The 25754-nt window shown below is 37.5% G+C and overlaps 1 protein-coding gene across 1 annotated transcript in view; it reads right to left on the reverse strand.

Annotated features, from left to right (window-relative positions):
* SRFBP1 (serum response factor binding protein 1) overlaps positions 1–13587 on the reverse strand; it is a 70899-nt gene extending 57312 nt beyond the window's left edge. Inside the window, exon 1 of the mRNA XM_062599693.1 lies at positions 13494–13587. Within this exon, the coding sequence (XP_062455677.1) occupies positions 13494–13523 (30 nt within the window). The 5' untranslated portion in view covers positions 13524–13587. The remainder of the gene's footprint in view (positions 1–13493) is intronic.
* Between the last annotated feature and the right edge of the window lie 12167 nt (positions 13588–25754).

A 25754-nucleotide genomic window follows, 5' to 3' on the forward strand; every position in this document is an offset into this window, starting at 1 on the left:
TCCTCCCTGTCCAAAGCTGGGAATCCAAAAAGCAGGAAGGTTTAAGTATGTGAAAACACTGGTCCAAAAAGGGAAAGTCTCAACTATTAAATACTGTAGGATAAAGTGAAATTCAGAATATTTACTAACTTATTGATAGAAGTCTCAAGGTAAACTTTGCAGCATGTAAACCTCATTTTCATAGTATGGGTAAATATTACCAGTACTGCTGCATTTTGGAGACAGTGTGGTGAGTGCCGTTCATTCCTACACAATTCTTGCAAGCTGAAGGAATTCCCTTCATGCAAGTATATTTTAAATTAACGACAGCATTTTCTCATTTTCTAATCAGTAACCATAAAAAGTGTCCATTTCTTGTCTGATGCTCAAATATAAGATTTCTAAAGTGTAGATTGGAGGGGGGTGCTATTTATCCAGCATCAGTCTCATAACAAGAAAACTATGCATCACACAGGACATCAGCATAGAGGTACGCATTGAACAATGCATGGAAAAGGAAAGCATGGATTGATGTCTTACCTGATAAAATATATCAAAGCACAAAGCTCTAGCAAAAAAAAAAAAAAAAAAAAAAAAAAAAAAAAAAAAAAGAAAGAAAGAAAAATTTTGATTCTCTATCTGGAAAAATATAGCTGGGCAAATAATGATTTAAAAATCATGTTTTCAAATGAAGAAAAAAAAATCTAAAAAAGACAAACAGGAAAGAGAAAGAACAGAGATAAGTCAGAGGCGCATGTTTGTTTTACACTTTTTAAATACTTGGTACTTCTGTATATCTTCTTTCAAAAAAAAAAATCTTTTATTTAAAAACAAAGACGTAGTTTTCAAACTTCTTTGACCAATGGACCACTGCCAGGCTACAAAATGCTACATGGACAATAATGGCTAGCATAAGGCTTGCTGGCACATGCCCCGTGCTGCTCCTAGCACTAGGCCAGCTTCCACACCATGCCAACGGGTGCCCCAATGCATCCAGCCAGCACAGCACCAGCTCAAGGTCCACAGAGCTCTAGCGAGCGCCATGGCCTGAGGGACCATGCACTGACAACTGCTGACATAACGGCAGTCCAGACTTGCATCAAGGATTTTTCTAATTTGTTCAGAGAGGATGAATACTCTGCCTTTGTCAAGGACTGCTGAAAAACACCAAAAGTTGAGGTAACCTTTGTCACTTTCAAATATACATCAATACTGTTGGCACGTCAGATTACGTGTATTATCTCCCTTCCGAAAAGGCTCTTCCATTAAGATCTACGCTATCATGTCTCTACTTAATTTCTCTTCTTGGCAGGGTACTCTAGCCTACAGATTAAGCCAAAAGAATTTTTAAAATAAAAAGTGAGGCCCCAGGTATTTTTATCAGGAGTTCCATAAAATTCTTCAGTATTTTTGGAAGGAAAAAAAATTCTCTGGGAACATAGGATTAACTTTCAATACTAATTATAGTGTTCTTCATTCCTTGGAGACCAGATATAATAAAATTGATTTTGTTATGGGATCTTTTCGTAAGCACACAGGTTTGCAGAAGTCAGGCCACTGAAATATTTAACTTTGTTTCAAAAAGTACAGAGAAATCCGATAATCAGCATTCTTTCTGGAAATTTTTCTATGAAGTAAAATAGAAATTGGGGAAAAGAATGATTATAAAAGGTAGAAGGAATAAATAAAGAGTTTTCAATATCCCTGACAGATATCTGGCTGACACTGTTCTTTTGTCTAACAACTATACTTTTGCGCAATTAATTCTCTCTCAGGCAGTTGTCAAGATCTTAAATCTGAAAGATATACTATAGCCATCCCCATATTAGTAATGACTTATAACTGTGCTGGAAGGTTTCTGCAAAATCTTCTTTGTTCTAACAGGACAGCTGCTCTCACATTACTAACCTAAGTATAGTATGCTTATTGTTAGCCTTTTAGACTCTCTCCCCCACATCCAGTGCTGGTTCTCTTGGGAGATTCCCTTTTCCTGAAGCTTGCTGCTTTCTTCTTCTCCAGCCTCCCCCTTTTCCATGTCAACCACATGCACCTCCTCTCTTTGAGAGCTCTATTCATCCGTCATTGTAATTCCTCTGCTCCAACACACCTCATTACCCGCCCCACAAGTTTGAAGCGTTACCAGCTATATCCCTCCTCCCTCCCTTCTATCATCCTTTCCTATTTCCAAACTGTTCCAACAGCAAGTAATCACCTTAACTGCCCCCTTTCCTTTAAATCCTCTGGAATTCCTATTTTATCATGCAACAAAGTGTGACTTATACTCTCCTGCTCCTATGCTACTCATTTCCTTTACAGCAGTCCCCCAGTGATTTTTGCCTCTGGATGAAATCCCTTATTCATTCCTTTGAACCAGTAGCTATCCAAAACTGTTTTTACCAGCCTCTCATGCAACTCTTCACTCGTATCTCTCTATGCTAGCATATCTGTGTCAGATTTCAGGCGTTTTCTAGAGTGTACTCATTAAACAGTGGAGAAGCATAACTGATTCTGAAAAAAAAAAAAAAATCACTGCGGCCTGCTGCCACCATAAAAACTGAGAAATTAGCTACTCGATATATCATAATGGGTGCAAATTTAATAGGAAGTGTTCTCCTATTTGCTTAGAGATTTGAATATCCATACTTGGCATTTACTGACAGCTCTATCCAACGACGCACAGCATGTACTGTTACATGAAATTTCATTTCTCCACCATTAGCTTCTAACAATTTATTTTTATGAAGGAGGTGGGTTTTCTTGGGAACACGTCAATTCAAGGAAAAATAAATGCTATTTCAATTATTTTTAGTTTGAAAAGTAACAAGAGTTACTCTCATGGAGTAAATTCCCATTGGCCAATTTCATTTTGCTGGCGAGCCTTCATTTTCCATTGAATACCTAGGCCAGAGTCTAGGGAAATGACCTAAGAACTCCTGAACTGTAGAAGAATATCAGAAATAATGAAGGTATAAATAAAATTTTAAAGCAAGTTTAGAGGGTTTTATTTGAAACTGGCTTATTCTCATTATTTTAGTGTTTGGAAACAGCGTAAGCCAGTTCAGAAGATGGTACTTTTTTATGGAATAGTTTCCAAAAATAAACAGCTGCTCCAGGCTCCCTGCTTGTATTGTGCTTTTAGATAAGGTGCAAACTTCTTTTAGGAAAGAGACAGAAGCTAAGTCATCAAAGGAAATTTTAACTCCCAAAACAAACCTCAGAAACAAGTGACAGACATTAAAAAAGGCAATCAAAAAGCCACTGTAGTCCTCAACCTCAGCTCCTGCACCTAGTCAGGACATTTTCGAGATTGTACTCTTTCACACTGTATCAATTTTGAAGACCTTTCAAACTAACCTGCTCTACTGAGCTGTTAAATGACAATATTTAAAATAATTGTCCAATTCAATTGCTGAGAGCTACCCCATATACAGTATTTGCTTGACCACCGATAGAAAGAATTCAAACAAGTCTACAAACACACAATAAAATAATTCCAATGTAGTTGGGTAAATTAGACTGATCTCTAGACATTATTCTGAAACTTAGATTTGTGAGTTACAGTCCCTAGATCATTTTTGATATCCTGGAGATCTTCATGTTAAACTTACTACTGATTTTTAATGGAAGTTCTCTAAGAACCATTACAGAAACTCTTTGTTTGATGCAATTTTAGCCCATTAACTCAATATAGGAATTACAGAATGGAAAGACATGACTGCTCCAAAAGCCAAGCAACTACAAAGGAGAAAATACACCAGAACAAAAGTGAACTGAAACCAAACATTTTCATTTCTAAAACATGACAACTGCTTCACATTTAAAGTACTCTATTATAAATACACACACAATTCTTTTGTTATTAATCCCAGAACGAAGAAACATGTCATTGCATGTTCCATCTTTGCAAAGGAAATACAGCAATGTAATCAAATACTTTCTTCAAATAAAATCAGAATCTTTTCCGCTAACATGATCTAAAACACAATCAAAAAGGTCAGAGTCTAGTAGCTAGCCACTTGTGTGTTGAAAGTAATGCTTTTCCCTTAATTGCGCTCCGCTACTGACGTTCCTAGCATAAGATGAACAAAGTAGAATCTTATCAATGTTGTATCATTTAGCAATTCACAATTAATTGCTATTCTTCCTTCAGAAAAAATAAAATCCCAAATCTGTTACAAAGGTAACACCATAATTTCTGCCTTCTCTCCCATTTCATCCTTGCTTCTTTCTTCGTTTGCAAGCTTCAAAGCCAGCAATGCAAACATTGCAGAAAGATATCTGCAATCATACTAGTAAGAAATTAAGCACTGCAATCATACTAGTAAGAAATTAAGCACATTTACTGTATCAGAAAGCTTTCTTTCTTTTTAAAAAGTCCTATACATACACACCAATAAATTACATTTGACAAAAAAAGCTATACTGTATGCTGCAAGTATCTTACCACTCCTTTCAAATAAGTTACTGAGTTTCCCATGACTGTGTTTGCATGCTTTTTTCATTATTGCACACTACCACACCAAGAAACCACAGATGTTTTGTTTTACGAGAGCATCTTACTAGTCTACGTGGCCTACCACACACACTTCATATAAACCACTTCAGCTAAAGAAAAGTTTTCTTTCCTCTCCTGAAATATAGTAGTTTGATAATGGCTGTATACAATATTGCCAGCAGCAAATAACTGAATAGTTTTCCATGTTTAATTGCTTCAGGAATCTCCTGAAAGTAAGCCTGCGTGAATGAATGATCAGAATTTGCTGTTAATATAGTATAACTGATGATGTGGCAACTCTAGAAACTTTAGAAACAGCTGCTGGAAGAGTTCCTAGGGAAAAAAAAAAAAGAAAAGAAAAAAAAAAAGAAAAGAAACAATTCCTCAGAATTCTATCTCACAGAGTATAAGTTTGGAAATTTCATAAGCTTTCAAGAGACCTTTTCCTTAGGACATTTACATGGTCTGTAAAAGAATGTCAGTAATTTAACACTTGAACAGTTTTAAGCAGAATTCAAGCCCAATCTAGCAAAATTTTTTTCCCTTTAAGAAACTGTTGTGCTCAAAATTATTTATTAGTAACACAAGTAATGCAAGAAGTTAAAACATGTATTTCCATAGAGCTTAAAACATGATTGTTGCCAAGTAATCCAGAGTTTAAAGTAATCCAAAGTTTTATTCCCATTTGCTCTCTAACTTTGTACATGCTTATAATGTACAGTAAGAAGCTGTCATTTGCCAATACTCTGAGGAAAAAAAGTGACAAACTAGTTATTCAGTTAGAAAGTTCTGAACTGTGTAGAAGTTTTTTTTAATAGTTCTTGTGCCTTGTTTATACATTAATGAAGATTAGATTGATTTTAGTTGCATGCAGGAGCTTCAGCAAAGTACTTAAGACCACATACAAACTGAGATTATGTCGATCTTCTCGGTGCCAGAATTCAGCCAAAGCGATCATTTCAACCACAGAATTTCTTAAATACTTCAAAAAAGTACAGGTGTCTAAGTGCTAACCACCTGGTCATACAGGAAATTGGAAACTATCACTGATAAATCTGAAGTTGGCTTAAGTCCCCTAAGACATATATTTTAATACAGCTTAACCATATTGGCTCAGAACAGTACCAGAGACATTTGAAAAAGTCTAGAAGTCTGGAGCACTTACCAGAAACAAAAAGCCTAAAGTTATAGACCTTCTTCAATGTGAGGAAGTCTAAAAGATCTGCTTCTACTTCCAAGAGAGTAGCCTGGCCAGCATGCTGGATGGGGGCTAGAGCAGGATAGTGCTACTTTCCAATTTTAATATGTAAGGAAAAAACCAAGAAGATAATAGATTCATAAGCCAGAGATAAAATAGTAAAAGGGAACTCAACTGTAGGCCAGCAAGAAGGAGAATTTCTTTAGTGGTGCAGAGTCCAGAGTTCTGTTATTTCCTCTGAGGCCATTCATACATTATGTTAATTGCTGGATAAGCAGGCTTTGGAGCACAGCCAAGGACTTTCCCTAAGGAAATGCATCCACAGGTGATCTACAGATCCAGGTTCCTCCTCACCCCATGAAGGCTACTCTCCTTCCTGGACAGTGGCCCAGAGCTAGTATTTGTTAGTATTTGTGATTAGTGCACTCTGCTGGTGATCAAGATCACAGGATGCAACCCATCTCGGACCAAGAAAACCTACAAACCACATTTCTCAACTGCTGGTCAGTTGTTTTCCAACAACTCAGCTGTTACACAGAAAAGCAGTGTTTCTTTCATCACATAAAGGCACATCTTAAAGAAGTGCATGACATTTTCAATTGTGAGAGATAACATCTCACAGTTCAATCCAATACCAGATAACTGGTCAGAAATCTCACCCCGCACCTCACTTTCCCTGTAGGCTTGCTTTCAGTAGCTATAAAGTCAGTGTAGAAGACTATTAAATTGCCCTGAAGGATCTTCTAGATTTCTACATAATCAATGGAGAGAGAACAGGCGATTAAGTCGATCTTTGGGGGCAGCTACTTTATTTTAAAGAGTATCCTGAATCACCATGGTGAGCTAGCTACCTACTGTTTCAGACTGCTTTAAACACCCTTAACACCCATAGACCTCAGCCATTGTTACTTTAGAAATTTCAGTCTAGGACTCTGTTTATTTTAAAACCTTGGTAAAGAAAGACTACAACTATACTTAAGAAAAGTTTCTTAGGTAACAGTAGTTACTTTGGTATAAAATACTAAAAAGGGGAAAAAAATCTAATAAGTTTCTCTTTTAAAATTCTACCTGATAACCCAATAAGACAAAGAGAGAGGATGTTTCTTTCACTATTATACAGAAACCCACACTGCCAAAAGTGATTTACTGTTAAAGGATGCATTTGGTCTTTCAGTTACAAGTTGACATAGAGCAACCTGGGAGCAGAGGCATGCATAAAAGGAAGTTTATCAGCAACAACTAATTTGCTGTTTACTTTTGTCATCTCAGCTGTGTCTAACCAGCTAACCGCAAACACAAAATTATCTATGTTACACCAGGCAAAGTGGCATTTCCAAATATGTATCTCCTTCAGTTTCACTGTGATCAAAAACCTGAGCTTCACAGAATAGCCGATGTAACACAGACTATAGTTTCAGACACCTTCAATCACTACTGGTGACTTCCTTCATAAATTAAGCTTTTCCCCCGTGGTACACCAGTGAAAAACCCTACCCGTACGTCCAGACTACTTCCTCAATATCTTGCTCATCTGAGTTGCAGCTTAGATAATGCAGAGGTCAGGATGTCACTCCTAAAACTAAAAAATAATAGGGCCTGAGTATTGCCATGTTGACATATCACAACATGCAATTTTGGGACCCAAACACTTATTGAAGGGAATCCATAGCCTTGAGCTGGCTTACTAGGTTCCCTATATGTAATGCTTTAAACCTGTACTTTGTTTAGATGGAGACTGAAAAAACATCCATATGCATATGCAATTACTCCAAAGATTTTTTTTAAATTTCAACTCTACCTATTACAAAAAAAGAACATAATAACAGATAATTAGCATTGTTTGCAAATCATTTTCATTACCTGAAAACATTGTTTTATAAAAAAGCTCAAATTTACTAAATCTGTAAATGTCCATAGTGCTTTTATAGAGAAAAATGATTTTACAGCACGCAATTGATTATAAAAAACAAAGTTGAGAGAAATTCACCTAATATCAAAGTTCCAAAAAACAAATACATTTGATAAATGCAAAACATTTGCAACAAAAACATTTGTCAGGCAGCTGTCTTCCTCAGCGACTGCTCGTTGCATAGCTCTGCCCCATGTGCTTCTTTCCAAGGGGAATCCATGGGGTAGCTGCACGTGCTTAGAGGGCAAGGGCTGCACCCCAAGCCTGCCTCCCCAGGCAAGCCCTGCCTGGCAGTGCAGGGTTGAGTCTGTGACTGCCACACCAAGAAATAATCCTAGACCCAGAGAGCTGTCACCTTGTGAGTACAGGGTTGGCAGCCACCACACCTCGAGGGTGTTATGGTTGCATGGTGCCCTGTAATAGTTTAGTTCTCTGGAGGGCGGACATCATCATGGGGGTCATCGACTCAAACTGTCTTGAAGAGGTGAAGGCGAAATCATTGCTGATGGGCCAGGAGACACACACCTGGTACTAATCAAAGGGGAAGCGTCCCAGTCTATGTCACCTGTAGGAGACTTGCCCAGAGAACTGTGACCCGACGAATATGCCGAGTGGAGCCACAGCACTGCCGCTCTACATCCCAGCCTCGGACACTGACAGCTGTCAGGACACCGATGGAACTGCAATGAGTGCATGAAACAACATCCGCAAGGTAAAGAGCTTCCTTCAAGCATTACATGATGTAAAGTCTGAAGAGCCAGCACGGGACAACCTTTAGTAGCGACTGTTGTAACGGGTTGTCAAATTTAGAACTATGGGGAAAACACATTATGGCCCTGCTTCTGGGCTGATTAGTTCAATTTTTATAAATATATATATTTATATATATATATATATATATATAAAAAAACGTATAAGTTTATATTACAAAATTGTATTATATATTATTGCATTATATATGTTAAATATATTGTGTTTTATACACATATACGCACACACACAATAATACATAAAAAATAAAATTGTAACACGTATGCATACAGAACTTCTATATAATACCTTACCGCCCATTAAGCTAATACCAGAAAGGCATGCATGAACCTTGCCCACACACTGGTGGCACCGATACCACATCTCCATCAGGAGGTGGAGTGCAGTGAGAACATCTGCGGCAGACCTGGCAAGGAGTCAGTGACTGGCAGGGTACATGGTGGCAGGCCCAGGGTGCGAAACTACACGCTGATCAAATTCCTATCAGGACCAGGCACGCAGCTTCCATTTTGCCAGCAATGTCTAGCTGATGCCCAGGCAGAAGCTGCTAAAGGTTAGTGGAGCTCAGATAAGGGGGCAGTTCTAGTAGAGTAAGGGGCCCTTACAAACAGCGAGTCTAGTCCTGCCTGGGCGTCCAACCCGCGCGTCCAGCAGCCTACCATCGGCAACCCCTCCTCGCGCTTCCTGGGGCTTCCTGTGCGGCTTGTATGCAAGTCCTTCATTAAAATGATCCTGTCTAACCACTTATGAACCTTGAGTATCCCTCCCTGCCCAATTATCTCTTGCACGCCTTGCAGTCACTCATAGATATTTAAAGACAAATGATATGTATATGCCTAGCATCTTTGATTCATCCTACAAAAGTCTTATCACATTGGTTTATAAAATTTCGTATGTTCTAGGGACAAAAAAAAAAGACACCTTACTAATATTCAACTTTGGCCATTACAGCACTTGTATAGATATACTTAAGAATATATTTGTACAACTACTCATAGAGAGTTTTTTTGCATTAGTTTCATGAGCTTTCTGCAGTTTAATTCATTTAACTAATTACACCCAGAATTCACTTCCAAAAAATGGTGGGGAAGGTGAAACAAACTCTTTATTGTCATACTCTGCTAGCGATTTACAATTAAAAATAGGACAACATCATTTAAGAAATATAAGTTCTGAATAAACGCAAGTCTGACTTGATTTTCATTCACGAGCTTTAGTTTCATTTTGTTGTGTATTGTGTTATGCATTGCTGATCAACAATCATTTTTTCATACTAAACATGTGAGGTATCTCCCTTTAAATATGCCGTTGTCAATGGCAGTGGGTGATTATGTGCTGCCATCTAGCAAATGTTTTCAGAAGAAGTTGATTTATATGCACTTTCTAATATTAAACTAGTGACAAGACACTTAAAAATTCTTAGAAAGGCTTTTAAAATAGAAAACGTATGTAGCACAAAAAATTAAGATTCCTTCATCCTGTATGCCTATAAAATTGTGAGATGAGACTGTAACTATGGCTTAATACAGACAAATCCTGCAAAAGCATAATCATATGCAGCTGATGCAAAAAAACAAAAAACCCTACAAACCTCTGAGCTTTGCCATTCCACAATTTTTCTCCCCATAAAACAAAACCCAGGGTTTTCCTCTTCTTCCTCAAGAATTCCTTTCTTCCTTTTTACTTTGTGCCCCAACTTTCTGAAGTTTATATTTCTTCCCCCTCCTCACTCGTGGGCACAGAAATCAAAGTGTGATAGGCATACAGCAATGAGATGTTTGAATTATGAAGCTCTCTGTTTCTTTAAATCTCCTCTAAGTTTTTGTTTCAGCAATGCAGTCACACTGAAATTGTACCATTTATCTGCCAGCAGCAAGCTGACAGCTTCTTAAAAATATCAGATCTTGCTAACTGTGGATTCTAACACTATTTTGTTATTTTCCATAATTATCCAGGTATATATGCAATTAGAAAACAGAACATTTATACACTTTTGATAGAATATTAATACCATGGAAATAATGTGATAGTTTTTCTGGAGCTATTACACCAATTTCTACAACTTTAGGTGAAAAGTAATGAAACACAATCAGAACATCTAAACTAATTAGTTTAAATAGCTAACTATGTCTGATTTCCTGTATCTTTCTATCTTGTTTCACTTCAGCACAATTCTCTCCACCTTCACCTGGGATCCTTGCAACTGTACAGAAACTTCAGATCCCATTCAGACAGTCACTTAACAGTAGCACGTTTTCATTCTGTGTTCACTGCTAGATTAGAACTGTTAAGAGGATGCTATTTCAGAGACAATATTCTTTATCCAAAGGATAATTCAAAACATTTTTTTGAAGGTTTTTTTTTTTTTTTTTTTTTTTTTTTTTATATGTCACTGAAATTAGCCAAAAATCTGTCAGGAGGAAAGAAGACACAGTCTCCATTTGTCTTGTTTACCTAAAGGACTGCATTTTCATAACAATAACCCACTTTCAAGTCTCACTAGTGGTAAAAACTAAAAGAATCACCTAATAAAGTGTCTACATTTCTTTCACCACAAAACACTTTTACACTTTACTTCAAGACACTACTGGCACCAGAGGCCTGATTTTTATCCTGCACTAATAAAATTTGTTAAGAACTTTTTTTCCCTTTCATCATGACAATAATATCAGAAAAACCTCGTCATACATTTACACTGGACTGAATCAACCTACACAAGCAATAACTTACTATCCTTCTTGTATGGGAATACCAGACAAATATATCTTATCCATATAAAACAAGTGCTGTATAGCTTTTACCCATACCAATACATTTCACAAGAATACACAGACAGCCTGGAACAGAGAACGGTGTCAGTTTATGTTATCAAGAAACATTTATTCTCACACTATTTGTTTTTTCTTTAAGCTCAAGATGAATGAGTGTTTTTGAAATCTATCATCTCAAATTTCTTAAGATTCCATCATTTAATAGCTGTTATAGGTTATTAATAACTACTTTAAACAGACTTCTGCCAGAAACTCAAATATGTAACAGTAACTAAATTTACTAGCAAATGTAAAGCTGTCTTACATGAAACTACTGCATATACAGCCAAGACAAATAACTAAGTTCATTAGCTATTTAAGTACTAAAAGTTCTTTCTGAAACAGCTTCCATCAAGATTGTTTCATATATTCATATACTCTAACTGAAGGGAAAAACAAAAACATGATTCCTAGCTTCCCCCCCCCCCCCAATTATGGTAGGCCAGAGGTGCATATTTTAGAGTTGCTTTTCAATTACAGTAAGTCTTTCCCTTACCAAATAGGAAGAAGAGATGAGAAAAACCCAACAGCTGGTTGAAATGATTAGGCTTTCTGAAATCATTGCTTTATTAAAGCTCAAATTCCATCTTTGGTAAAGAAGAATAAAGATTTCTTAGATGTAAGTCATTCTTATAAGAGCGTCTCAGTAAATGTAATAAATAGAGGGAGGATATCCAGGTGTTGGTAAATAAAAAAAAATAGTTTAGACATTTTGAATGATTACCACAGTTGTTAATACAGGACATTTTGAAAAAGCATAGGTGAAGAAATGAAAAACTGTTTAATCTATTTGCACGACGGTTCCATCAAGAGGCTGCATCTTACCATTAGCCACCTTGACCTGCTGTCCCTCCTGATGAGCTGGCAGTCAGGATTTCTGCTCTTATTGCTCAGGATGCACCTATTATTGGATAGTGCCTATTTGTTGTCTGTTAGGAGCTCTGTTGAAGGCTTCCACTTTCAGGGATCTTTCTTAAAACTAACTTGTATTTTCCTCGTAGGATAAGGTGATATTCAGGCTACAACAAGTAAGAGTGCCACCAGTATCCACACTGAAATCTTTCAGGGGTTTCAATCTTTCATACAGAAACTCATTCTATTCTATCTTTTCCTGAAGAACAGTTTGGCTGTTCTTCATTAAATGAATGCTTGATTTACATGTCTCTTCAATAACAGATGAGGAATCATTCCTCAAATTTGATCAACTAACAAACTCCTTGCTTTAACAGGGAGTGAAAAGTACTCTTTCTTTGGTGATCTACCAGCACATTTCAATATGATGTCAGCTACATTTAACCTTACATTTGTTAATAATAAGGACTAAAAGCATGTAGTAAGCTACTAAACAGATAGATATTTTATACAATATCAGATTACACATTTTTTTCCTAATAAACAGGCTACCTCTTGCTAAGTTTCTAACTTGCAACCCATCCTCTCTCAGGGCTAGCAAGAGCCTAAATCATGTGATCTATTTTAAATGCATTTTCATCTTGAGAACACTGATATAATTTACAGTTGCAGTTGTCCTGCAGACACAACTGTAACCAGACTGTGAGTTATCTAGGAATCCTGGAAACACCCATTTAATATCTGCAGAAACTAGTCCAACACATCTGCAGTAAGATTATCAACAGTTCTTCAGCTATAGCACCCATAGTCTAAACACACATAAAAGGCTTGTTCAGGTGGGTCACATTTACTGTACACGATGACTTGTAAGTATGCAATCAATCCAGCAAAGGATACCTGATATACACCAAATTGATTTCATTCATGCTGCAGAGTGTGAAGAAATCCGGACAGAAATACAAGACACCAAGCTTCTTAAAAGTACAGTAAAAACAGTTACTTCTAACACCTTAATTCCTCATTCTCAGCCCCTCCACTTCCAAGAAATAGGGTAACAGGAGATGAGGAAGCAGCTGAGGACTTAGGTAAGTCCACCAGAACAACCTGTGAAACGAGCACAAACACAGTAATACACAACACGACGGCTGCACGGTACACTAAGGTACCAGCTGAACCGAGACACACGTGCCAGCACTCACGCAGCACCCCTACATGCAGTCCGTCTCCTCAAAGAGGCTGGCAAGACTTTCGCAGAGGGAGAGCCACGGCGCGGCTCTTCTCCGTGGGACGCAGGGCCTCGCGAGGGCGGCGGGGCCGGCGGCTGCTCCGCTCCGCTCCGCTCCCCTCCCGGCCCGGCGGCGCCCCCTGCACCGCTCCCCGCCGGCGGCCGCGGCCTCCACCTGCCCCGCCGGCCCCGAGCCCCGGCTCAGCCGCCCGGGGAGGGGTCGCTCCCGCGCCGCGCAGGACGCGGGGGCTCACCTCGTTGTTGAGGTTCAGCACGGGCGCCATGGTGCCGCTGCCGGCCCCGCCGCGAGCAACCGCCGCCGCGCGCGCCCCGCTTCACCCACGCCGTTTCAAAGGCAGCGCGAAGCGAAAGTGCGCGCAGGCGCCGCCCGCCGCGTGGCAGCGCCGCTCTAGGCCGGACCTCTATGGTTAGAGCCGCTCTAGGCCGGACCTCGATGGCCGCAGTCCTCCGACGCTGCCCTGCTCTTCCGCAGGTGCGCGCGCGTGTGCGTTTGGCTCCACCGCGGGCCGTTAACGGTCGCGCTCGCGCCGCTCTTCTCTTCCCCCGACCCCAGGGCGCGCGCGGTCGCTGCCCCTCAGCGCCCGCGAGACGCTTCACGCGGTCCGGGCTGAGGTGACCGTTGGGGAGCTTGGGCAACTCCCACGCACGCGCCGCGGGAGTCTCGTTTCCTTAAGAAATCCGGTAAAGAGGGCTTTTTTCCTCATTCATAAGGGGTTAAAAAAAACACTCATAAGAAAATAATTCCAAATTTGACGTTCTTGAAGCTCACTGTGCACAGTTATTGGAAAACAGCTCGCCAAATCTGAGATTAAAAGTTAAGCTTTAAACTATTGTATTTATGCCCCTATGTTGTGTCTTCAACCTAAGACCTAAAAAGTTAAAGATGTACATTTCTAAATCCTTAAAGAGCCATCTTTCCCTCTGAATAATTTATAATTGTGGAGGTAATCCAACGCTATTTTTTGCACCTTGTTAGTCTCATGAAACTATCATAACAAAGGGTTAGGTGAATGGACGTTGGTATATTTCTAGGCATTGCTTTATTCTACCCCCTTTTTCCTGTGAAACAAAAACAGCTTCTGGCTTTAAACTAATTTTAAATCTTTAAGCATTTTTTTTCACTTGTGCAGAAGGCAAAGTATGGATTGTACAGAAATTAAGTAACTTGAAGACTTAGTTCTGTAAAATTTTTAGAGACAATATTATGTATTCTAAGTAGCTGTAGTGAAGTGAAGCTAAGCATCTTTTAGATTTTGCAAGATCTCAGTCGAAACAGTTTGGCAAAGCTTCACTGAACTTTTTTCAGATTAGCCAATTTATTGTGCTAGAAGGAATTGTTACTGAATTAGATTTTTATAGATTTTTTCTATTTTATTTAAATGGAACTTTTGCAGAGCTCATGCCTGAAAATTAAGCATGTCTTAGCATGTGTAAAAAATTACTCGGTTACTGTTCCACATTCTGTTTAGCTCTTGCAGTATTCAAAATATTTGAGATAATTTTTGAAAATATTTGAGGAAACTGCTTTAAATATAATGACTACAAACGTTTTTGCTCATACAAATAAAATCAGAGACTTCTTTGGACGTTCACCAACAGTTAGCTGGCCCCTGGGCGGCACTGTTGAGCCTAGAATTCTTTTGCTTTGAAGTCTGAGTGTTTAGAGAACAACATCGAAACAGGTACCAACTGTCTCGAATACATAGGCAGCAGGATCTAGCATTTAGATACGCTTATATATTTATGTTTGGTTTCTAACTGGTTGTCAGGCATCCCCTCTAAGAGAACTGCAGGTAGATCATCTTTGGCTGTAATTTACAGGCAAGTAGGTTCAGGCCTGGCTAGTCCTTTGAAGTAAAGCTTAAAAGTTACATTCAGGATGATTTAGGATGTGGTAGTGGTTGTTCAGGAGCAATCAATGTCTTGTTTACATAAGTAAAGAGCCAACAGAAATTGCTTTGAACCCATACCTTCAAATGTGGTAAAGATGCTTTTTTTTCCAACAGAAGCTGAATTTCATATTAAATATGTAACTGAGGCTGGTAAGAATACTTTGGCTCTTACTGCAGGTAAGAGGTATTTATCACAGTTGCTGTTTTGGATAAGTTCTGACTCAGGCAATTATATCCTGTCTACCTGAAGTCAGACAACTGTCTTATAACACTCCTTGCCTTTTAGTATCGTCTATGGCAAGCAGTGTATAGCACTCCACATCAGAAGTAGCTGCATTTAATTATGACTGCATATAAAGCATGTTTGGATGAGATGTACTCTGTACAACCCAAATCTATACCTTTAAGAATTAAAGAATATAATCTCATATCTGGATTGGATTTGTAGGCACTGAGTGTAAAATTGGAATCAGAAACTCAATAAGGAAAGATCTGCCAAGAAAAATAGAGAGGTGTTTCCCTTTGTCTTGATTTTTCATCCAAAATGAATTCTTAAATATACCAGTCTAAATTTTTTTCGCATACCTTAGCACAGAGGAAAACAAAAGGGTGCCAAGGAACCAACTACAATTCCCTGACTCCAGCCAGCACCAACCTGGTTTTACATGAATTAGAACTGTTCCCTGACTCTCCAGCCAGGAGAGTCCAGGATGATAACTTTAGTTTTGCTTTCCATTTCCTCTGGACAGTGAAATGATTTGATTTGGAGGTTTCGCACAAACCCTGAAGACATATTTCTGGACCTTCTTCCTCCAAAAAGTTTGTTTTCTTGTTACTCACTTAGTCTCTGATGAAAATACGTATTTTATTTGCTTTTGCTCTTCTCTTTTTAAACTTAAGCAGCCTTCCAGAGTTTGGAATCGGCATGCTTCACAGCTGGTACACTGGCTCCTTGCCGTACTATTTTTTGACTTTAAAATTCAGTCTAAGTCAAGATTTTCTTGTCAGCTTGTCACAATTAGGGTTCTTTGAGGCATTGCCCCATATAACTCTTCCATACTGTGATGCTTTTTTCTGACTTTTTTTTCTATCACATCAGTATTTCAGTTAGATATTTTGGTAGTGTTTGAACACCTTTCTCTGGACTATTGTCTTCTCTGCTTTGAGAAACACTGAATAAATGTGTGTGGTAAGGTAACATATAGGTATAGGACAACCTAGGGAAGTAGGAGTGGTAAGCTATTAAAGGAAGAGGTTGTTATGACTGGGTTATTTTTCCATTGCATTACCTTAGCGCTGTCCAATACATCACACGCTCCCCTGGTTTGTGTGATGTGGTAGCAGCTGTGCAGACCACCTTATGGATACATCTGGCCTTAATCCCAGGAGTCATGTGAATAAGTCATATTTTTGGGATACAGATTAAAATTTGCAATGAATACAGACAGTTGTGGTTGTATGCACAGTATAGACATAATGAAATAATGTAGTAAGTACATTTTATATCAAATGTGACAATAAATAAATTCTGTTTCAATCAGTTTTCTGTTCATTTTTTGTGAACCAAATTTGAGAAGTCAACATATTTCACAGAAAGAAAGAGCAAATAGCATTAGCTAAACACTGAGGACCACAAAAATGGAAGATTTTGCATAGCTGCAACTTGCAGCTTCCTGTATTGCAGCTTACATTCTGATTTTTCCCAGAGCAGTTTCTTTTTAGTGATAACAAAACATCTGATCTTACTTCTTTTGCTTTTATTAGAAATTATAATGAAACTTAAAGGATCTGTCTGAAAATGGAGATCACTTTTGTGCTCAGCTCTCTACCTTTGTGTAGTGTGAGACTATTTCTGTATCACACTAGCAACTGAATAAAGCCAGATAGGCTGGTGATATTGCTGCTTATAAAAGGGAAATGTAGCATATAGAAATGGTTAAGTGATATATCATAGGTTGGAGAAAAAAACTATGAGCATTAGGCATTCAAACTTAACGTCCCGGATCTGAGTTTACTACAAGATCATCATTCTGTTACATTAAGATATTCTTTATACTCAAAAATATTTTTGGAATTTAAGATCTCATTGGTACTGTGGCTGAATGTTCAATGGATTCTAAGTGAGAAAGAGTCTCAAAATCAGTTCTGTTCCTTTAATAATGGAGGGATATGAACGCTTTGAATAGTAATGCAGTGAAATGAAAAATAATTTTACTGAAGAGCACATAAGAGTGTATACATAATGGGTATTAACTGATAAACATTCAGTAGTTGACAGATCTGAGTATGATGACACAAAAATTTTTAGGAAGAAGGTAGTAAGAAAAACAAGGCTGCAATAACAAGTGCCAACACATGTTTTTGTATTCTGACCTAAAAAAGTCAAGAGAACTCATTCAGTAAATACTTTTGATTGAATATCATGGACATTTTTAAAATATATTTTTCAGTCTTTTTCTCGTGTAAGTGAGAATTCACATTTCAATACTATTATTAAATTATTAACCAACTTCACTATGTATTTGTTCTATGGCCTGTTAATGTGTCAAAACCAGAGAGAGTTGCATTTTTTAGCTGCCATCTTTCTAAGGAGTTCAGTGGATTTTTGGTGTCAGTTGATTAAATTAGCCATGTTATACCGATTACATGACACAACACACAGTTAGCTGGAAATAGTGACCCTAGGATTTTGCAGCATGTTAGCTGGACTAGAGTAGGATCCAGCTATAACTGGGCTCATATTTATACTTACAACGTACTGAATCCTATGTGCTGAGAACGTAATATAACAAACTTGAACTGAAAGCATTTTACCTGTTGAATATACTGTTATTTTTGATCTGGCAGGCCAAGACTTTGTAAAAACTTAAAATTAAAATATTAAATATGGAAAAAGCTAGAAAGACTCCAAGAAAAGAGTAACATTGTCTAGTATAGCATATTTGGCAGCAGTTTGTTCTGTCAATATGTTCAACTGAAATTTCTATTAAAAGATATTCCAAAAAAGTGGCAGTAACAGCAAAAGCACAGAGTAAAGCTTCTTCTTGAGAGGAAGGTGTCAGTATTTTAATAAAATTTCAAAGGCAGTAAAAAGCATGTTTGGAAATATATTAAATATGCTCTTTCAAATAATCCTAAGAAACTGAGATTCTTTAAAGTACAAAAGTTTTTTGGCAACTGTTAAGGGCACTGACAGAGAAGGAGCATGTAATCATCCTTCTTGTGCAAAGGTATCCTTGGGTGCATTAGGAAGAGTGTTGCTATTGAACACGTCAAGGGATGTTATTTTCTCCCTCTACTCAGCCCTGGTGAGGCCATGTCTGGAATACAGTGTCCAATTTTGGGCTCTCCAGTACAAGTGAGACATGGAGCTACTGGAGAGAGTCCAGCATAGGGCTACAAAGGTGATCAGAGGGCTGGAGCACCTGCCCGATGAGGAACGGCTGCGAGAGCTGGGCCTCTTCAGCCTGGGGAAGAGAAGACTGAGGGGGGACCTTATCAGTGTATACAAACATCTTAAGGGAGGATGTCAAGAGGATGGGGCCGGACTTTTTCCAGTGGTACCAATCAACAGGTCAAGAGGTAAGGGGCAGAAACTGAAACACAGCCTGTTCCACCTAAATATGAGAAAAAACTTCTTTCCTGTGAGGGTGACAGAGCACTGGAACAGGTTGCCCAGAGAGGTTGTGGAGTCTCTTTCTCTGGAGATACTCTCTGGAGAAACTGGTCTGAATGCGATCCTGTCGAACATGCTCTAGGTGACCCTGCTTGAGCAGGGGATTTGGACTAGATGCTCTTCAGAGGTCCCTTCCACCCTCAACCACTCTGTGATTCTGTTTTGTAATTCCTAATTTCCTTTTTTTGTGTTTCCAAATTTAATTCTATTTTAATATAGTTTTGTCCTTGTTTCCATACTACCTTGTGCTCTTATTAATAATGTTGAGCTAGCCTTTTTCTTTTGCCAGAATATGTTCTAATTGCAGTACTAACTTCTTTGCTAGATGCATGAATGCAATCTCATTTAAAAAATAAACCTGACATTAATTACTTCAGTGAGACAAGGATAACAAGTCATGCAGCAGGATCTGACAATGCTAAGTGTGCTAGAAACACAGAACAAAAAGGTGCTTCTTACATCAAAAATTTAAAATTTAAAGATGAAATGGGACAAGAAACAGAATACCACAAGTTAACAGTGAAACAGTCAGAGATGCTCTGGGCATTGGCAAATAAGGCAATTGCCCAGGGAGAACTAACAGTAGGAGTGCTACAACTGCTGTAACTACAATTTTGTTTGTTTGTTTGTTTGTTTGTTTGTTTGTTTTTACATATGCCAGAGTCCTGATGCTTTTGCCAGCAGAGGACTCGGGGTGTATCATTTAATATTTACTCACATGGGAAGCAGGTCTACTTTCAGCAGCGGCAATCACTGTCCTGTTTCCTGTTCTCTGTTGGTAATGACAGAAGAAGCAACCTAATGAGTCTCCCCCTTTTTCTTCATGCTAGGTCTATTGCTTCTGCTGACCTTTCTCAGGCAAAAACAGCTTAGTCTGAGCTTCTCATTCTCAGAGAGACAGATATCCCCCATGTTTCCGAGAAGCTTAGAGCAGCCCACGGAAACAGTACTAGTGAGCATAAGGAGCAGTGATCAGAGCACTGTGGCTGCCTAACTGTATGAAGTATACCTCTGCATGTTATATTGCAAACAGATGTGAGTGTGCCTTCTCCCATTTCAAATGATGTTTGCTTTTTGCTCTGAGCTAGCCAGAAGCCATGTGACTGTGGTCTTCATGGCAGTATTATTTGCATGAATTAATGAGCAATACTGAGAGACAGATCTCATGTTTGCCACTACTCACTCACCTTACCACAGTAACTGTATTCTCCCAGCTTTCTGTCAACACCAGTAATGACTGGGAAAGAATGTTATGATCTTTAAGGTGAAGATAAGAAGCTTGTATTTAATGCATGAGGAAGGTTGCAAAGAAAAGAGTAGCAGGGTGTGGATTACTGTCTAGGATAGTGATCTTAGCGTACAATGCCAAGGGGCAAAACTTATTTGTTGTGGCCAGGAATAAGGATATAGCAGTAAACTGTAATACAAAAATTTTAACAGAAACCTGTCTGACAATATTAGCTCCATGAATGGATGGGATAGATATATTTAGATAAAATCATAAAGATTTACACAACAAAGTCCTCTGACTATATTAAGAGAAGAGGAAGTCAAAGGTGAAGTCCACGGTATATTTATGAAAAGGATTGTGCTGCTTTTATCACTGACTCAGGAAGAATCTGGGAGAAATGGCCAGAGAGTAAAATTGGGATGGTACACTAGTTGATTGTTAGAGCTAACAGGAAGCAGAAAGACAGGCTGACACTGAATTTGATTGAGGGAGAAATGTGGACTAGAAAGCTGTATCTGTAAGTTTTCAGCCAAGAAATGACTGTTGAATTTGTGAGTGCAGAAAAGATTTCTCAGAGATAAGCTTCAGGTGGAGAAAAGGAGAAAGGAGAGTTCTGTCCAATCCCTTGCAGAGGATCATTTGAAAAATAAGCTGCAGAAATATTTAAAGAGAGAAGATGAGCAGAAGCTACATAAGAATACAATATCAAGATTAAAAAGTGTGTTGGCTTGTCACAGTGCACATAAAATTGACTGATTGAGAAAGATGAGAGTGGAGAAATGTGTTTGACTTCTGCTCAGAGAAAGATTGTTGCAATTAGGAGTAAAAGATGCAGCAGGGTAGTGTATGTATATGGCACCTTGGATGAAAGCTAGATAAAAGGAGTCCTACTCTGGCGTCCCTGGAAATGAATTCTGTGTTAAAGTGGGAGATGGTGCACTCAATAAGCTTCAAGATGGAGGGAAATGGAAAATGGATTATGAATCAATAGCTGGAGTGACTGGTGGGATTAATGTGGCTGTCTACAGAGTGTTTGTACCATAAAGAAAGAAAAAGATATGAAGAGAGAGAGTGGGCAAGCAAATGGATGGACAATGGGATGAAATTGGAAGTAAGCTTGGGGTCATTAAGGCAAATAGAGAGGTCAGAAGAGGTGAGTAGACAAGGAACTTCTTTGCCAAAACAGAACTTAACATGCAGAATGATGTTAGTTACTTATGAGAAAATACAAAATAAAGCATCATAATTTAATTGCACTATGACAATTCAGAAGTTATTTTATTGTACAATTTAAATTTTATAAACATAGATTTTATAAAGCGTAAAAAAGGCTGAAGGCCAAAGTTCATCCCATCTAATACTAGGGATTTAAACAAGACACTTAATTAGAAGTCAAATCAGCGTTAGCTGTCCCCTCTGAGACAGTAATTAAACTCGGCCAAGATTTCTCTTCTGAGAATAAAAGGAGTTTAACATGAGTAGATTCTTAACTTAAATGCCTCAATTAAAAGTTAGTTTGGTGAGATGAACCTTTACATAGATGTCTAGTTATAGTTGTAGGTGGGAAGAAAAGCTCAGAAATGTGAAGAGTGTAGTTGATATTGAGTGTCTACCTAAGGCTGAAATAAACAGATGTAGTTTATGTCAGATATCACAGTGATTCTTGAGTCATCCCAGTAGTATTAAAAATCAGTACTTGCAACAGTCTTCATCAAATTAATGCACAGAAACAGTTATGGGATTGGGATCTGAATGCTCTGTTCCAAAGGACATCTAACTAATGAGCCCCCTTGCCCCCCTTTCTCTCTTTTCTTTACCTTTTTAAACTGATCTAGGAGTTAAGTCTGTGGAACCAAGCAGAACTCAGCCAAGATTCGTCCTTAAGAGCAGCCAAGTCCAAGGAACTTGTCAAACTCCAAAGACCAGGAGCTGACTTAAAGTTGTTTACTGCAAGCTTTGTAAGTGAAGCCTTAGTTTGGTAATGCAAATGATCAGCTATTTCATAATGTGAGTACTGATTTGGAATAGGATATTTGCACAATGTTATTAAGTGATGATTAATGACTACCCCATTTGAGAGCTGATACTTATCATAATTTTGATATATCAAGAAAAATAATAGACACAAAGGAAAGAATTTGTAAAGGTATAAATTCCCTGAATTTCTTTCAGTCTACTAATTAACAGCTGGTTTTACCAGAATGTTCAAAGGATTGTAGTGTTTTAGCTTAAGCTTATTAAAGGGATTGTTTCATCATATCCTGTTCTCCATTTAAACTGAATTTGTAATAGGAAAAAAATCCAGTTATGTTTTTGGAGAAAATCAGTAAAGTGTAAACTAAGGTCTAGAATATGATATGTCTTCCTAAAGTAATTATTCACAGTATTTTCTTGGAATGATTACTTTTTCTGTTATTGAGCTTCTGACTTGAAAGAAACAGCTGCTGGAGCTTATATTATGCTATGACCATAACCACTTAAAAAAATTGAGATTGGATTTAAAAATGTTTGTATGGGTAACTAAAAGCATGAGTAAAAGTGGCAGTATTAGGTGCATACTGTGTTTTAAATTCTCATTACACGTATTTCATAAGCTGTTTTTATGTGCATTCACGTGGCCGTCTGTTACAGCCCTGAACAGAAAAATACATATCCGGACAATTTAAAAATAGGTATTATATAACAGATGGCTCATTGCAACTTGAGAGCAGCAAGCTCTGCTTTAAATATGGGGAGAATATCCCATATACTGGGATATATATGGAAGAATATCCCATGTGAAATCCATATGATGCTAAAATGGATGTACTCTCCCATTTTGAGTATTCTGTACTCTTTCCTGTACAAAAGAGTACTCTCTCATTTGTAGTAACCAATTTTTGAAGATGAATGCATCATATTTTAATGAAAAAGAATAAAAGATTAAAACTACATTTTGGATAACCTCTCTGCAAAATGTGAGTTATAAAAAAGCTTTTTTTTTTTTTTTTTATTTTATACAACTTACTTACAGGAAAACAAAAAGCAGGACACTATGTTTAAAAATATTTTACAAGGTATTGGTTTAAAAATAATTTACAACTAAATCTAAAAATACAATTTTAAGCTAATGCTCGTCCTCAAAAACAATCTTGTGTTGTAGCTTTGAGAGTGAGAGTCTGTAGTAGAAATTCTGACTGTAATTTCACCAGTGTTAGCAGAATTGTATTTTGCGCCTTATATAAATGGAGTTGAAAAATACAGATGAAAAATTAATGTCTTCTTACTTTAAAAAGTTGTATCTTCTGCACAACTAGCAAAAGAGTTTAATTTAGAAGCACTCTGCATCTTTTTTGAAGTGCACATTATGTGATATACCATAAGTTTATATAACACGTGATCCCTTGGCAAAGATTAGACTTGCACAGTTTCCAAGCCACAAAATGATGGAAAAAATCTAATGTCTTTCCAATGCCAAAGCAATTGCTAAATGTGAGTTGAGAAACCAGTAAAAACTGCACATAATTTTCTGAATTCTAAAAACTTAGAATGTATTATTTTTAACTTCAAATACATCTTTTTTTTTTCTGTATTACAGCACTGTTTGAAAGAAATATCGGCACTTACATGGTAGTTTGTGTATATTCAATCTGAAGAGAAGTGTTTATAGCCCAAAGTGCTTATAAAGGAATCACACCATAATATTTATACTACAGACACAGATACTCCTTATTTTTCAGCTTACAGCAAATTTATGTTACTGACTTTATTTTAAGTTTCAGGTTTTTTTTTTGTTTTCACTGAGAATCAAATTCTTTGTTGGTATTTATATATGAAATTTCCAGCAAGAAACAACTCCTATTTTTTTATCTGTTCGATTGATTACTTCTACCATGTGAGATAATTAGATCTTTTAATTATACATTGCTTTGGAGCCTGGCTGTTCTGGAAAATCTAGAAAACTCACATATTAACAAACAAACTTACTCAATCTTTAACTCACCTTCAGTATTACCATAAAAAACAAAGATTACAGAGCTTTCTTAAAAATGATCTTTCAGAAATTTCTAATTTAATTTCTAATTTAAATTAAAAGAGCTTGTTTTTTTCACTGTCACAAAGAGAGAACCAAAATGAGATTCATAAACAATGGAGCATGGATTTTGAATATCGCTGAGCAAACCCTGCAAAAATCAGTAGGTATTGCTTTCTTAGTTTGGAGCTCTAGTCTCTAGATATTTCCCAGTGTTTCAAAGGTTGCTCAGGTTTTCCCTGCTGCTTCCTCTTAGAAAACAGTCACTGGATGTTCTTGGCTCTGTTTCAGAGATTTTTCCAATCAGTTATGAATTTTCATATGTAATAGTTTACCGACTTGCAAAAAGTTCACAGTAAAAAATCATTTTTGAAAAAAAAGAAATAATTGGGTAAACATTACTTCATTCTTCATTTTCTAATGTTTACTCTACAGTACCTCTAGAACCCATACATGAATGTAAGATTATCCATCTTAATGATTGATTGTATAAGTGGAGTAGAAAGGCTCATCAAGATAAATTCAAATTTTAGAATTATAGAAAAAAGGAAGGGACATTCTGCTAATTCAAGATACCTTATGCTGGGACAAAGCTAGTTACTACAGTCAGTAGAAGTCTTATACCTTCTATCTTGGGATAGGAGAAACTAAATAAGCAGTAAGGAAAGTTCATGCAGGCAGGCACACAGACTGAGGTTTCTGACTTGTTAATCTGATAATAGTAACAAATTCTAGGGTGTCAGTAAGTTTTTGAAGTTTATTTTTCAATTTTTAGATAGAAAGGTAAGTAATGGAAAGGAGGATCTATGCTGTTCTTAGCTGATCAGTGTTTATGATGCAAGTCTCAGTTCTGGTTTTTTTGAGCAACTTAATGTCACGTTTTAGGGGAGTATCTGTAGTAGAATCTAGTGTTTTCAGCTTTCAGCTAGAACAGTAAAGAAAAAGTAGTCAATAGAGATGAATAATTTAGACAATAGAGGATTCATTCCTGCTTCTGTTTTTTATTTTTTCTGTCATGTAATTTCCTATGAAGATGAACTCTTATGTCTGTAGCAGGCGACTAGATGAATATGCTAGGACATAGAAGACTCATGGACTGCATTACTGTACAGTTTGGGTACCTGCCCCAGTTTGTTTCATATTCTCCAAATTAGGCCTGACTTTTCAATCCATTGAAGAGCAGACTGGGTAAAGGCGCCATCTGGTGATTGTCAGTGGTTTACTGATTTTTCATGTCTTTCTTCAAATCTCCTAAATGATGTCCATCTGGTCTTGGCTTTAACTTGGTCTAGCTTTCGTTTATGTAATATATAAGCCTGCCATTGATGCGAGTCTGTTTTTTTCATTTTGTCTTGCAAATACATTAAGTTTTCATTTGCAGTCCAGCAATTTTTTATGCTTATATCTTCATTTATAGTAATTGTAGGAAGAATATTCCAGCATTTCTAATTTGCTTTTTCGCTTTGTTTTGTTGTATTTGAAAATTTGATAAACTTGCTAATAAATAAGTTATGATACATTAGTGTTTCTCTTTTATCACTGGTTGATATGCGTGTGTGTGTGTGCGTGTGTGTGTGTATGTGTGCAGGCCAGGGATCTGTAGCTTTATTTCAATCCTACATGAGAGAATAAGTAGAAAAGTCTTGTGTACTGTTGAGAAAATCTTGCAGGAATTACCTCAAA

This window comes from Rhea pennata, chromosome Z (assembly GCF_028389875.1).
Source record: "Rhea pennata isolate bPtePen1 chromosome Z, bPtePen1.pri, whole genome shotgun sequence".
Classification (NCBI taxonomy): domain Eukaryota; kingdom Metazoa; phylum Chordata; class Aves; order Rheiformes; family Rheidae; genus Rhea; species Rhea pennata.